This window comes from Papilio machaon, chromosome 21 (genome assembly GCF_912999745.1).
Source record: "Papilio machaon chromosome 21, ilPapMach1.1, whole genome shotgun sequence".
Lineage (NCBI taxonomy): Eukaryota > Metazoa > Arthropoda > Insecta > Lepidoptera > Papilionidae > Papilio > Papilio machaon.
The window spans coordinates 6,939,770-6,955,811 of record NC_060006.1 but is presented as its reverse complement, the minus strand read 5'-3'; the positions used below and the strand labels follow the sequence as shown (position 1 = coordinate 6,955,811).

Sequence of the window (16,042 nt, the reverse complement as noted above, 5' to 3'; positions counted from 1 at the left end):
CCTAACCTAACCTAACCTAACCTAACCTAACCTAACCTAACCTAACCTAACCTAACCTAACCTAACCTAACCTAACCTAACCTAACCTAACCTAACCTAACCTAACCTAACCTAACCTAACCTAACCTAACCTAACCTAACCTAACCTAACCTAACCTAACCTAACCTAACCTAACCTAACCTAACCTAACCTAACCTAACCTAACCTAACCTAACCTAACCTAACCTAACCTAACCTAACCTAACCTAACCTAACCTAACCTAACCTAACCTAACCTAACCTAACCTAACCTAACCTAACCTAACCTAACCTAACCTAACCTAACCTAACCTAACCTAACCTAACCTAACCTAACCTAACCTAACCTAACCTAACCTAACCTAACCTAACCTAACCTAACCTAACCTAACCTAACCTAACCTAACCTAACCTAACCTAACCTAACCTAACCTAACCTAACCTAACCTAACCTAACCTAACCTAACCTAACCTAACCTAACCTAACCTAACCTAACCTAACCTAACCTAACCTAACCTAACCTAACCTAACCTAACCTAACCTAACCTAACCTAACCTAACCTAACCTAACCTAACCTAACCTAACCTAACCTAACCTAACCTAACCTAACCTAACCTAACCTAACCTAACCTAACCTAACCTAACCTAACCTAACCTAACCTAACCTAACCTAACCTAACCTAACCTAACCTAACCTAACCTAACCTAACCTAACCTAACCTAACCTAACCTAACCTAACCTAACCTAACCTAACCTAACCTAACCTAACCTAACCTAACCTAACCTAACCTAACCTAACCTAACCTAACCTAACCTAACCTTTTTTTTTTTTTTTTTTTTTTTTTTATAGTCTGGAAATGCATTTACGCACCCCCTACGCCGGGCTGTGCAATGGCGTAGGGGAGTGTGGGACTCGCCGGCCGCAGAAGATAAAGACAAGGCGACCGGAATACCCACTAAAACCAGACTGCCCTCTCACGCGTTACGGCGGGGCCACGGGAAACGCGTTAGCTTACTTCCGTGACCCCGCCTGCGTTTGGCCGCTACGGGCCCTCAAAATTTAAGGCGTGGGGAGAAGGGCAGCAGCGAATTGCCGCCTCCTCCTCCCCACTCTTCTCTGCCGGAGCGGGGGCGCTAGGGGATCCCCTTCGCGCTCCCGCTCCCTCTCCTCCTTCTGCGACATGACTAATTCACAGAAGGAGGAGACCGCGTTCCAAGACCTCTCACTTCCCAACATGGCGCGTACGACGCCGGGAAGTGAGAGGTCGCCGCCTATCGCCGCCACCAGAGTGCGGCGCTCATCATTCCAGGCGCAGCACACTTCGAGTGTGTGCTGCGCCGTATCCTCGCTGGCGCCGCACTCGTGGCAGCGCATCGTCACCTCCCTTCCGATCCGACACAGGTACCGTCCGAAACAGCCATGCCCGGACAGCACCTGTGTCAGTCGGAAGGTGAGGGAGCCGTGGCTCCTCCCACACCACTCCGGGAGCTGCGGGCGTATGGCCTCTATGGTGCGCACGCCATATTTGGCGTGCGCTAGGCCTCTCGCCCACAGCTCCACGGTCGTCCTTCTCCTCGCCTCCCGGGCGCGGGAGAGCTCCTCGGGAACCGGGGCTTCGCCCCGAGCTCTTTGTCTAGCCCGCGCCCAGTAGGCTTCGGCCAGCACTCCCGCCTCGATCTCCCACGGAGGGGTGCCGGCCAAAACGCAGGCCGCCGCGTGGCCTACCGTTCGGTAGGCCCGGCACGCACGCGCCGCAACAATGCGTTGCGGCCTGCGGAGGAGGGCCCTGTTCGGTGCATTAAGGGCGCGAGCCCATATCGGTGCACCGTACAGGGCCATACTCTTGACGACCGTGGTGTACAGCATCCTCGCATGCACACCCGGACCGCTGAGGTTAGGGAGGAGCCTCGCCAGGGCTGAGGCCGCGCCCACAAGCCGGGGGGTCAGCGCTCGAAAGTGGTCACCGAAGCGCCAACCCCCGTCGAGGACAAGACCCAAATATTTTATCCGGGCCTTGACCCCGACTTCCTCTCCGTTGACCCGGAGGGTGGCCCCCGCAGGTACCCTCCACCGAGGCCCTTTAAAACAGAGGGCCTCGGTCTTGCTGAGGGCCACTCGGAGGCCTAGTGCCTCGATCCTCCGGGTCAATAATGTGGCTCCGGCCTCAGCCCTTCTCACAAGACGGCTCCAGGTGGTGTCCCGGACGGCTACCAGCGTGTCATCTGCGTAGCAGATGACCGCCATCCGGGACAGCACCTCTCCGCGGATGGCCCAGTCATACCCGATGTTCCATAACAGGGGCCCTAGTACAGACCCCTGTGGAACACCGGAGGCCATCCGCCTTTCCTCTCTCCCGGTTCTCCCCATGTAGGACACCACCCGCCCTTGCAGGTAGTGTCCCACGACTCTCCGCAGGTAGAGGGGCACTCCGTGATATCGGAGCGCCTCCTCTATTACCGCAAAGGGGAGGGAGCCGAAGGCGTTGGCGATGTCTAATGACACCGCCATGGCTCCCTGCCCCTTTTGGGCCGCTTCGTCGGTGAACTTCTTCAGGGCGGCCAGGGCGTCCAAGGTGGATCGTCCTGACCGGAACCCGAATTGGTTCACCGAAAGCTGCGGCCCATCCCTCTCTAGATGCTGGATGATCCGGGCAGCTATGACTCGCTCTAGCAGCTTCCCGGCCTCATCCAGCATCACCAGCGGGCGGTATCCCGACGGAGAGTCCGCGGGGCGGCCTTCTTTCCTTATAAGGACCAGCCGCCCCTCCTTCCACACCTCAGGGAAATGCCCCGCTGCCAGACAATCGTCGAAGAGGCAGCGGAGGCGGTCCCCAAGGTGCCTCAATGCGATGGGGAGAACCTTCCCCGGAACCCCATCCGGTCCCGGGGCCTTCCGCGGGCCTTGGAGTCGGCGGGCCGCCCCTAGCATTTCCTCCTCGGTTATCGGAGGAGGATTAGGGACGGCGGCGTCGTCCTCGTCGTCAGTCCTCTGTTGCGACATGCGCGGTGGCTCGAATGGGGGGCTGTCTGGAAATAGCCCCTCTACCACCGCGCTGAGGACGGCCGGCTCCATGGCCTCCGTGGGGGGCGCCGTTTTGAATTTGGCCCGTACCATCCGGTACGGGCGCCCCCACGGGTCCGCGTCCAGGGCCGCCAAGAACTCCGAGTATGCAGCGTCCTTGGCGGCCCCTATGGCGGCTTGGAGCGCCCTCTTGGCCGAACGCATTTCGGCGTGAAGGCGCTCCAGCTCGCCCGGCTCCCGATGCCGACGTCTTCGGCACCGGGAGAGTGCACGGCGGGCAGCGTTGCTGGTGGCACGCAGGGCCGCGAGGTCCCGCGACCACCAGTACACCCCCTCTCGGGGCGTGAGGCGTCGAGCCCTAGGCATTGCTGAGTCGCATACAGCTGTCAAGTCCCGACGGAACCTGGCAGCCCTTTCTCCGACCCCCAGGGATTGAGGGGGGTCGGAGGCCCACGAACAAACGATAGCGGCCTCCTCTGCCAGGTCTTCGTCGAGACGTGACAGCTGCCACCTAGGGAAGACGCCCCTGCCGCCCGCCGTGCGGGTTTGACGCCCAGGGGGCGCTGTGGAGACCCTGAACCTGATGTATAGGTGATCTGACAGGGTCTCCACATCCTCCAGGACGCGCCAACACGAAATGCGCGCGCCGATATTGGGGGTGGCAAACGTCACGTCGACAACTGAGCCACCCCGTGCGCGCACACATGTGAAGGCGCTGCCCCGGTTCTCCGGGACCAGGCCAATAGTGAGGGCCCAGTCCCGAAGGTGCGCCCCCTTGACGTCGGTGATGGGGGATCCCCAAGCCGCGCACTTAGCATTGAGGTCCCCCATCACGATGACCTGGGCTGGCAATGCCCTCCGCACCACCAGCTCCAGGCCATCCAGGAACCTCTCAAATTGCGAGAGGCTCCTGTTCGGGGAGAAGTAGACTCCGATGAGCACTACTTCTCCCCAGTTTGCCGCCACGTAACCCGCACCCCTCTCTCTGAGAGAGAGGATTTGCGGGCCCGTTGGCGGCGCCACCATTCCGACCGAGCCCTCCGTGTCCCCGACCCAATGAGGCTGGGAAGGGATGAGGTAGGGCTCGGCCACGACAGCAACGGCAATTTTCCACTCCGCCAGGGCCTGCATGAGCAGGTCCTGTGCGCGGGCGGAGTGGTTGGCGTTGGTCTGCAGGAACTCCGTATGCAGGTGTCTGGGCATTTATGACACCTGCATACGTTCCTCTTCGGGCGGTTGATGCGGCCCGGACGGCGGCTGCGCTCTTGGCGCAGGGGGAGGGCCGGTGGAGCGGGCCTTCCCCCTTATGGTGGGGGGGGTGCATTTAGCCCCCCCCATGACGTGGGCGTGCGGGCAGCCTGTCCTTTTACACACGGCGCAGTGGACAGGCGCCTCGCACGCAGCCCTCTTGTGGCCCTCTTGGCCACATCGGAAGCAGAGGCGACCATCCTCCGCTTCCGACGGGCATAGGGCCCGGGTGTGGCCCAGCTGCATGCACTTGAAACAGCGCAGCGGCCGGGCCCTTACCGCGGTGACGGTGGCCATACTCCACCCTATGGCCACCTTTCCAATCTGAGCGACGGCTTTTGCCGCCGCTGCCGGACATCTCACTAGGGTGGACCCCCCACCCCAGAAGCTGGGCCTGATTAGGCCCACTTTGACGGCCTCGGGGTGGCAGCCTCCGATTGTAGCCAGTTTGGCTGCCACCTCCTCGCACGTTATCGTCTCGTCCAAACCCGAGACCCGAAGGTCTGCGAGCTTGGACGGACGCGCGATGTCCGCCCAGCCGCCAATGACGCGTGTCAATTCGGCGGCCAGGCGGTCGGCCGTCTCTTCTGGGGTGCTCCCCCCCACCTCCATCAGCTTGGAGCCGGTCATGCTGGTACGCACCTTGACCGTCTCCAAGCCGAGGTCCCTAAGGCAGATCGCCGCCTTGGCCTTGGCCAATACATCTGTATATTTGGCCTCGGCGACCTGACCTTCCGCTGTCGTGATCGTGGCCCCCGGTTTGAGGGTGACGGTGATGGCCGCCGTCTTGGGGGCCACGATCTTTACCGCTTTGGGGGGGGGGGGCAGCCCGCTGCGTTCTTACAGGATGAACCTGTGCAGCGGGCGGGGCCCTGGCCGGAGCCTTCTTCTTACGGGCCTTCCGGCCGACTACCTTGGACCATGGTGTTTCCTCGCCCCCGGGTGTTTGGGGGGCGGGTTTGGTGGCTCCGGCTTTGGCCTTTGTGGCCGTCTCTGCGCTCCCTCCTCCGCCAGCAGGTGGAGGGGGGGGAGGGGCGGCCGGTCCGGTCTTGCTAATCTTCCGCTTTGTTTTCGCTGGACCGGCTTTGGCCACAGGGGCCTGGGCCGGTCGTACCTCCACGGTTTTGGTGGCACCAGCCACTAAATTGGGCCGGGCCACAGGGCGCGGCGGCGGCGGGTGGTTCCTGTCCGCCTGGAGAGGCGGCCTGACCACCGGCTCAGGGGGGAGGCGCGTTTCTAGGTCTCCTAGGCGGGCGTTAACCATCCCGCCTACGGACTCTAGAAGGTCGCGCCTCATCTCCTCGAGGGCGCCCCTGAGCACGGTTTCCACACTCTCCTCCCGGGCCGGAGGAGTCTCCCTCGGAGTCGCGGCCGCTTTTTTCTGCGACTCCGAGTACGCTTCCTTGAACGCTTTTAACTCCGCGCGGATGAGTTCTACTTCCCGCGCCAATCTGGCGTTCTCCGCGCGGAGTCGGCGTTGCTCCTCTTGGGGGGTGATTGAGCGGAGCTCCTCCACCGCCTCAATCACCCCCTTTGTGGCCCGGTTTATCTGGCCCAGGACCGTGCCCTTAATGTGGCCGCTCTTTTTAACCTCCCCCTGAATGGCGGCCACATTCAGGAGGGCTTTTGCAGCCAGGGCCTCGATAGTAGCGGCCTCCGGCTGGGAGCACCTTGGCTCCGAAGAGTCTCTGGGCAGGAGGCAAGGAGGCCGGTAGGGGGGGGGGTTCGAGCCGCTTGCTCCACTCTCCCCCTCCTCCGCCATGTGCGCTCTCGCCTCCTGCAGATAGGCGGCATGAGCCCCTGGGCGTCTAGGGCGGCCTCTTGCCGCCGTGGACACCTTGGTGGCGACCGGGGCCGCCGCTCCGTCATCTTTTAGCGCCCTCTTCTTTGGCATCTTTGCCGCAAATTTGAGGGCGAGTCTCGGGGCTGTGGGGGCGGTCTTACTCGTCTCCGCCAGGTCTTTTGTGCCCTCAACTGTGCTGTCCGAGTCTGAGGATAGCCCAGACAGTCCCGACATTCCGGACACTTCGGATACAGACACTAGCTCAGCGTCGCTAGTGTCGTCCTCCTCCGTCGGGTTTTTACCAGTCTTTGGCCCTCTCTCTCTCGACGCTTCCCGTCTTTCCTTTTCCAACAAATCCAAATCGCTCGCAAACGTTGTCAATATTCTTGCAGTGGTCGTGTGGCATCCTTTGGCCCCCCCAGAATACGTGGGCCGGCCAGAGGTCAGAGTGACCTCTGGGAGGGATTCTCCGCTGGCGTAGCCAGCGGTACCCTCCTGGGGTAATACATTTTTGGAGTCTGCCATGGTCATTGTTTGTCCGGCGTTGTCGGACACCGGAAGCCGCCTTTGTTATGCAGGGTGAGGTCCCCCAATCATGACGCGCGGCCTTGGAGGCCGCCATACTCCGACCGAAGTCCGCTGCCTTTTAACGTGTTGCCGCACGCCCTCGACGATGTTCCGCAGGCCTGCCCGGTATGGGTGGCCCTATCCGGTATAGCCCTACGGAACATCCTCCTCCTCCTCAGGGTAATTTTTTAGAGAGGTTTTCTTCCTCGCAGCCCCACGCTCAGTGCGCAGGGCCCCCGGTCCGCTCAATGCGGATTACGGTTTACTTGGCGTCCACCGATCATGAAGACCAGTGGGCGACCAAGTGTGGTGTTGCCACCAGGGTAATTTTTTATAGAGGTTTTCTTCCTCGCGGCCCCGCGCTCAGTGCGCAGAGCCCCCGTTTCCGCTGAGTGCGGATTTACGGGTTTTGGTGTTTGGTTCGCGGGGCGAAAAAAGCCCTACCCCAGCAATATGCCGGGGCGTTCCCCTATCCACCACCCGGGGACGCGCCACGTCGGAGTTCACCTCTCCGCCCACTCGGACAACCGAGCAGGTCCGTGGAACCTAACCTAACCTAACCTAACCTAACCTAACCTAACCTAACCTAACCTAACCTAACCTAACCTAACCTAACCTAACCTAACCTAACCTAACCTAACCTAACCTAACCTAACCTAACCTAACCTAACCTAACCTAACCTAACCTAACCTAACCTAACCTAACCTAACCTAACCTAACCTAACCTAACCTAACCTAACCTAACCTAACCTAACCTAACCTAACCTAACCTAACCTAACCTAACCTAACCTAACCTAACCTAACCTAACCTAACCTAACCTAACCTAACCCAGTCACGCGCCGCCCGCCCTGGCACCACCACGCGCTCAGAGTCGTAAAAAGTTGCTCCGCGAAAGAAAAAAGTGCTAAAATACAAAGTTGTGGGAAAGTTTTCGCAAACATACCAGTGCGATATATCGCTGGATGCGGAAAAATCACACGAGTGCAACGGTGCTAATATCTTGAAGATCAGGCGAGGAATAAAGAAGATATAGACAGAAAACACAAAAATTGTTAAAACTTACATCTTCAAAAATTCCCGCCATCGAAATAAGATCGAGAACATATATTTTTTAAATTACTACCGGATAGGCCTCGTCAAGACCTAGGTTTTTGAGTGGTTTTCGGAATTTTTTGGACCCGAAAAGACCACAAAAACACCAAAATTCAAAAACCGCGTGGACACGAGGCCCAAGATCCCGGTCTGCGAGAGGGGCGTGACACACCTCATCTGAAAGCCCTCGACGAGCCGAACGAGGAGCAGCTTTCAGAAATAAAATCGGACTACCAGCTGCGAAGCTACAGGACGAGGAAGTGGGGCAAAAATTTGACTGATTTTCAAAAAATCATAACTCGTCATTAAGATCTGTGACATATACTTTTTATTGTTTTACAAGAAAGAGCGGTTCAAGACGAGTACAGTGATACCCCATTTGGATTTTTCGGCTCAGAAATAACGGTGCGGTAACGTTTTTAAAAAAGGACTAAATTTAGAAAAACTTTAAGTGCTAATTAGGAACACTAAGTGTAGGATAAGTGTAGTTTTTATTGTTGTAAACCTAATTTTAGAGACAAATAAACAATATTAGTGAAAAAACTAAGTGAAAAAGTGACGTTTTAATCAGCTCATTTTGGAAATCGAATTACGTAAATCGACAAAGTTAAAACGTAAACAAGTTGCGTCATCGCGCACCTGCACCGCTCGCACGCCGGCGTCATTACTCCCACGGCGGCGCCAACATTCCTGCGCGTGCCGGCCGGCGCCAACATTCTTTCACACGCCGGCGCCGAGACATTTTTCCCACGGGGTAATTAGCGTGAGAACCGGCGCACCTGCTCGTGGGAAAATAAACAATTAATTAATAGGACATCGACTTGACGTCTTAGTCATATTGTAAATAGACTGTTTTTATTGTTTTATCTTTTATTGTTTACTTTTAATATATTATTTTACTTGTATTATTATTATTATAATTGGTACTTTTGTGCATATAGACTAAGACAAACTGTGATATACTGCGTAGTTAATAGAGTTAAGCCTAGAAATAAGTTTTAATTAAAATTTTGGTTTTAATATTTTAAAAAATTTAAAAGTTTTAAAAATTTAATTATTTAATTATTTTATTTTATTTTATTTTATTTTTAGATTATTGAGATTGTTAATTTTTAGTAGAATTAGTCTTAAGTTAAACTTACTTATTTAGTTTAACTAATACTATAAAAGTTTTAATTTACTTAAATTTTAATTTAAATTTAATTCAATTTATTAATATTCCTATTTTAAATTGAAAAATTTTTAAAAATTCTGAATTTGTTTTTAAAAAATTCTTTATTTTTTATTTTTTATTTTTATTTTATTTTCATTTTAACTTTATTTTATTCTTTATTATTTACTAAATTATTTCATAGGCGAAACTCTCGGAACTGGCAGTGAATATAAATTAACAAAGTCGAGTGTCCGACTACTATATTGACCTGGCTTTTGCCACCAATATTAGATTTAAGTTTTAACTATTATCTTATGACAGGCGCTTTTGCCAAATAGTTAATTTAGATATAAGTTAGTGTATTGTAAGGGTTATTGCCCACAATACTAGTGTAAGTTTATTGACAGGGCCTATTGCCCCTTAGTTTGTAAATTTTAAGAGTTTTAACAAAACAAAATTGTATTTTTAAAAAAATTTTATTTATTTTTAAAATTTTATTGACATTGTTTTTAAGTCTATATTGACACGATCCCCCGACCATGTTCGGCATTCGCACGCCAGAAAAGAGGGCTGGCAGGGCTCCTTCCCCTGACATGGATAGACCGGGAACCTCCAAAATGGCCCCCGCAGATAAATCCACTCCTCCTGGAAAAGAAAAAGGAAATTTAGTCAAAGAAGCTCACAAAAAACTAAACATCAAGCTAAATATAAACAAAGAGCCCTCCGACAGCTCCCCGAGATATCGGAGTAGAGCTGCAGAGGCTAAGTCGTGGGTGAGCAAGGCGAAAGTACACCTGTCACAGTCACGAAACATTAAGACTGAAATTAAAAACGAAGTCTCTCTAGCCATAGACATCCTGTATAAAATAATTAAGGAACTAGAAGAAGAATTACAGGGTAAGGGAGAGAATGAAGGAGGAAAGAAGAAAGAAGAGAAGAGACCAGAACCAGAAATTGAGAAAGAGCGGGAAAGGGAAAAAATTGAAAAATTTGGAAAAATTTTAATTGAAAAAATGGAACAGCAAGCTGAGCTGCTACAACGGAGCAACGAAAAAATTAACGAGTTAAAACAGACATTGGAGGAACAAAAAGTAGCTCACAAACAAAATTACACATATGCTAACGCAGTGACTCGAGGACTAAAGATACCGCAACAGAAAACTTTACACTCTGTTGTGGTAACTTCCAAGGACGAAACTGAGACAGGAGAGGAAGTATTAAATAGAATAAGAAAAGTGGTTAATGCCAAAGACGGAGGAGTATGTGTGGACAAAATAAGGAAGGTAAAGGATAGAAAGGTGATTGTTGGGTGTGAGACAGAAGAAGAAAGGAACAAATTAAAGAAAAGACTAAAGAAAGCCGAGGAACATCTAGAAGTGAAGGATATTAAAAACAAGAATCCCCTAGTAGTACTCAAAGACGTTTTTAACTATAACACGGATGAGGAAATACTAGCTGCACTGAAGATTCAAAATAAAGACATGATGCAAGATGTAGAGGGGATAGAGGAAATTGAAATTGCCTATAAAAAACGGACAAGAAATATCCACACCCGACACATAGTCCTACGGGTGCCCCCACAACTGTGGAGAAAAATGACCGAGGTGGGCAGAGTGCGGATCGACCTGCAGAGAGTGCGCGTTGAGGATCAATCGCCTCTCGTGCAGTGTTCGATCTGCCTCGAGTATGGGCACCCGCAACGACTGTGCAAAGCAGAATTAGAATTATGCAGTCACTGCGGAGACCTCGCGCATAAGAAGGCAAACTGCGAAGCATACAAAATGGGGAAGAAACCGGAATGTTTCCACTGCAGTCGTGAAGGTATGGACAAACTTGATCACAACGTCTTCGATCAGGAATGTCCAGTACGGAGAAGATGGGATGCAATAGCGCGAACCGCCATCATGTATTGCTGAAGTTGTCCCGAGCAATCAAGGCCCATGGAGTAAAAGCGACGGGAAAATCCAAAGGACCGAAAGCGGTGCGGAGATGAACGAAGTACACAAAAAGGTCACAAATGCGGGGTGGCATGCTGATCTATGCCACCAAGCACTCGTGGAGAGCGACCTCATATGGTTCGCGACATTCGCACCGACAACGGTCCCGGAGGAGAATACCGAAGCCATATATGACAAAAACTATGTGACGAGTCAACGGTCCGAAGGCGATGTGGAGGAAAAGAAAGTATACAAGAACGTAGTAAATGTGGGGTGGCATGCTTATCTATGCCACCAAGCACTTACGGAGAGCGGCCTCGTATGGTCAGCGTCACCCACATTGTCTTCGGCTCCCGAGACAGACAACAAAATCGGACATGTTAGGGGCACCACAAACAGTACTTACCTGGATTATCAATGGCCCGAAGGCGGCGTTGGGGAAAACGAGGCGAGCAATAAAGTAACAAATGAGGGGCGACATGCTTATCTATGTCGCCAAGCACTTGCGGAGAGCGGCCTCGTATGGTCTGCGCCATCAACGCCGGTTTTGGTTCCGGAGAGGAAAAACAGAACCAGATATGCTACGGACACCATAAACAGCATCGAATGGAGAGGTCAACGGACCGAGAGAGGAGTGGATGAAAATGGGGAAGATAATAAAGTAATAAAAGAGGGGTGGCGTGCCTATCTATGCCACCAACCACAAACGGAGGGCGGCCTCTTATGGACCGCGTCGTCCATACCTTTCCCGGATCCGGGAAAATCTACTGTAAATAAATTTAACAAGGTCAAAGTTAGTAGTATAAATGAAAGAAAAATAAAAAATGTACATACCATCTTCTCAATCAAGCAAAAGAACACAGCAGCCATCCAGCGGAAATCTGAAAAATGCAAGAAAACACGTTTAAAGCCAATAGGGTCTATTATATTAGGTAATTGTAAAATAATGGTGCAAATATTGCGGCAAAAACGGCCAAGTACCAGTGCGGCTTCCTTGAGAGTATGTCCTCATACTCAGAGTAAAGCCGCACATTGCAGCAATATTTGCACCATTATTTAGTACTAAATTTACACACATTAGAATTATTTATTTAAAAAATTGTAATAAAATAAAAAGTTAACAAAGTCTCCGACCCATAAATATGTCGGGGGATTACGGGAAATAAAAAAAAAAAAAAAAAAAAAAAAAACCTAACCCCCACCTCGCCCGCCCACCTAACAACCTACCACCCCCACCTCGCCCGCCCACCTAACAACCTACCACCCCCACCTCGCCCGCCCACCTAACAACCTACCACCCCAATTCTCCGGCGGGAAAGTCTATATCGCATTCCCTAAACGTATCTCGCCCTCTATTGTTAAGAACTGAACCAAAGTATATATAAATCTATCTCTCTACCGTCAGATGGTGCTAGGGACTTAGTATTTTCTGAATGTATTCCAATGATTAATTTACACACACATACACGACCTCTTAACATATCATAATGTTTTCCCATCGTCAGCAATCTACTACATTTTATAACACGCGTCACCATTTACGCACAAATCAGTTCATGTCCTGTCACCATACATATACATACCATACCATGTGTGCTCATTACCAGTTTTAGAGAGAGAGAGTAAACCAGTTATTAGAATTTTAGTTTTTTAGTTATTTAGGTTTATCCCTAGACCATCTTGATGTGTGTGTGTAGTATTAAGTTTGTATGTATAACTTGGCGAGGAAATGTCACCGTCACCGTTAACACTACTTTCCGACAGATGGCATGATAGCAGCCGCGTTAAGCTCATTACGGGTATTATACAATTATTTAAATACGTGAATTTATTGCGACTTAATAGACAGATGGCGTTAGAAAATTGTTTCAACAAATGATAATAATATAATAATATATATAATATATATAACAGTGGAAAATGTGAATTCTTGGCTGTGTGTGTGTATTCCCTTTGTAAGTAAGTTAGTCTTCATTTAGCCACGTATTACGTACGTAACTGTTGAGCGTGTGAACTGTATGTTGGAATGAAAGGTGGGTTTTACGATGATAACTTGTAATATTAAAGTTTATTAATTTTTATATTAAAATTAATTAAAAAAAAAAAAAAAAAAAAAAAAAAAAAAAAAAAAATCACGAGTATGTAATAGCCCACATTCCGAATGCTCTTCGTCCCTGCAATACGCCACTTTTAAGCAACTGTATGAACAACATTTTTTTTTTTTTTTTTTTTTTTTTTTTTTTTTTTTTTTTTTTTTTTTTCAAACTCGTGCGTTCTCTTTCCCAACTGTCAAAATAATGTCTATTATACACAAGTCTATGACACGGTAATAATAATTCCGTGAGTGAGAGAGATACAGTTATACCCAATCCCTGTGACGTGACAAAGACAGGGATAACTATCTTCTGTCCCTTTCTGCGTACCAGGCTTTGGGGTTTGTTTGGAACAAAGGTTGTCCCCAACAAGCAACCTAGGTTGTCCCTAACAAAGTTTGACATTCGTGTTATTTTTCGAAAATTGTGAGTACTTAGTGGCTGTAATTGTGCAAAAATATTTTGATATTTCAGTTTTAGTTAGGTAAAGTTTATAAAACATGGTATACTGCTGTATTGTTGGATGTAAAAGCCGTAGTGAGCGAAAAGAGGAAAACATAACCTTTCACTCGTAAGTACTGTAACTACGCACCTATTCAAATGTATTCATACAAAATAAGGAAGAAAATACAAAATAGTTGTTCTTTACAGTCTTTGTAATAACTAATATGTTAAAATACGTGTAAAATCAGCTAAAATAAAATCGTATTTTTCGAACATTATGCGCCCAAACGCAGATGTCATTTGTGTCAAATAATATACTGTAGATCTGGGAAACAAGCGGCCATATTAAACTTCTTTTCAAATTGGTTGGTTATTACCCGTAAAAATAATACCACCATCTTGTTGTAAAAATTACCCTGAATTTAGAGGAAATAAAGTATAGTATTTGTAATGTATATAAATGAAACAATTCACATTTTTTATACTATTTTCAACAGATTTCAAAATGAGTAGTTTTTAATTCTGGTATATGCTGTGTTTTTTATTGATACTTTCTTATCCCGTTGATTTCAAAGAGTATATTTTTTAATTTGTCCCATGTAAATTTTATCGAAATCGGTTACTTAATTTCTTAGAAAGTACAATCAAAATAGTTAAATATTAAGTAGTTTTACATATAGTGTTCACTGTAATGATATACAGAATAATTTAAAATTATATGACTTTAATATTGGTATGTTTTTTGTAGCTTTTTAAGAAGACTTAGGGCTTCGTGCATATCGAAGAAAAACAGGACATCGTTTGAATGCTGGTCTAATGGACCTAAGACTGAAGAGATGCCGCGCTTTGTTGAAGCGGTACGCGGGAAAAAAAAAATATCGGGAAATTCTTTTTTTGGAGTCACTCAAGACATCCTAGATTAAGGCAGCCGCCGATATTGACATGGACCTCGTTCGTGCTGCGATAGACAACTGGCCGCGCAGATTGAAGGCCTGTATTCAAAATCACGGAGGTCATTTTGAATAAACTTTAGTGTCATAAGAATCTATGTTTTGTTAAGTTCATTTTGGTATATAAATGGTCACATAATGAATAAACTTGTTTCAATTATTTTATATTAAACATGTGACAGAATTTATGACCTGACTAAGTATTACTAAAAAATCTGTTTACCTAATCTTAGTCACATAAACAAAAATTACGCATTGTTTTTTATATTTATTACATTTATTAATTACTACATATAATACAATATAATTGGGAATATATAAATTGGTATATATTAAATTATATCGTAATTATTCATTTTCGGGACAAAACAAATAACTGGTAACCCCAATCCTCTCACTTATATATAGGTATAGTCTATAGTACTCTCTATCTGTCCCTTACGGGTGAACGCGCATGTCATATCTATATAATTCTTCATCTGAGGTTTGTATTCTTTTACAGGTGGCGCCATTTTCAAAACATTTTAAGTAGTTGAGTTTATTGTGTTTTTATTATTATATTTAATTGCTTCGTTTTCTTTTTTTTTTAAATATTTGTTTAGCCCATGGGCGGAACTGTCATTACAACTTGTGCCAACTGTCGACCCTCACCTTCGGCTGCGCCTCGGCTCTGGTAGACATTTGTCGGAACTCTTTGCAATGACAGGCTTTCTGCACTCGTAATGAAATATACTATATAATGCATTCATACTTGTCTCTAATGTCTTAAGGAATTAAGATTATTTTTAATAATTTTTGTATTAAAATTAAAATTTGAAAAAAAAAAAAAAAAAAATAATTCATAATTAAAATAATCAAATTAATATTTTAAACAAGTGTCACCACCATAAGTGTTAAAGTAGTTTGTATAATTTTTGGTATGGTTAACTGTTAACGATTAACTTTAACTTGCGTTAAATTTTCGAGAATTTAACGCTTTAACGATTAACGAAGTTAAATTTTTAATTAACGAATTAACGATTAACGAAGTTAACTTTTCGATTAACTGTGCCCACTTGTGCTTAAAGCAATTTAAATTAATGTTTTGTTTTTATTATTTTGGAAATATAAATCTTTTATTTTGTGTGGATATTTAATACTTACTTTTGTTTCCATTTTATGATAGTGAGTCAAGTTGTGCTAGGCCTTATATTTCCGATTATGTTACCAACACTTCTTTTTTTGTTACTGTCCCAAAATAGTGCTGATAATAATTATACTCTATAACTTCTTCTTTTTTTTTTTTTTTTTTTTCCTTCAAATTTAAATACAAAAGGCACTCGATTAAAAGATTAATGAAAGATATTTTTTTTAAATAAATATGAATAATGGTATCCTTCTTTTGTATTCAAGAAAATAAAACTTTATTACTAGAAAGTGTTGGAATAGTAACAAACATTAGTAGTATTGCTAAAAAAACAATATACTTTGTTTGTTTTCACAGTTTTTCTTTTGACAAGATTTTGTTTGATTTATGTGATCTATACAGTAAAATATAAATTCATAAAAAAATCGTGTATAATTTTAAGATATTCAAAAAATTTCAAGCAATAAAATAAGAACTTTTGTTATGCCTCTAGCTAACATTTTATGGGTTTTTTGTATAAAAACCTAATTAAAAAAAAAAAAAAGAAATTTAAAATCTGAATAAGTTTAGCTAATTATATTTAGAATTAATAAATAATATAC

The 16,042-nt window shown here is 46.9% G+C and overlaps 1 protein-coding gene across 1 annotated transcript; it reads right to left on the bottom strand.

Annotated features, from left to right (window-relative positions):
- Nucleotides 1-4,247: 4,247 nt before the first annotated feature.
- Nucleotides 4,248-6,600, bottom strand: LOC123722223. Its single transcript, XM_045683383.1, has 2 exons — nt 5,137-6,600; nt 4,248-5,078 (listed from the first exon to the last, which is right to left on the bottom strand). The coding sequence occupies exons 1-2, from the start codon at nt 6,598-6,600 to the stop codon at nt 4,248-4,250; spliced, it is 2,295 nt and encodes a 764-aa protein (XP_045539339.1).
- Nucleotides 6,601-16,042: the final 9,442 nt, after the last annotated feature.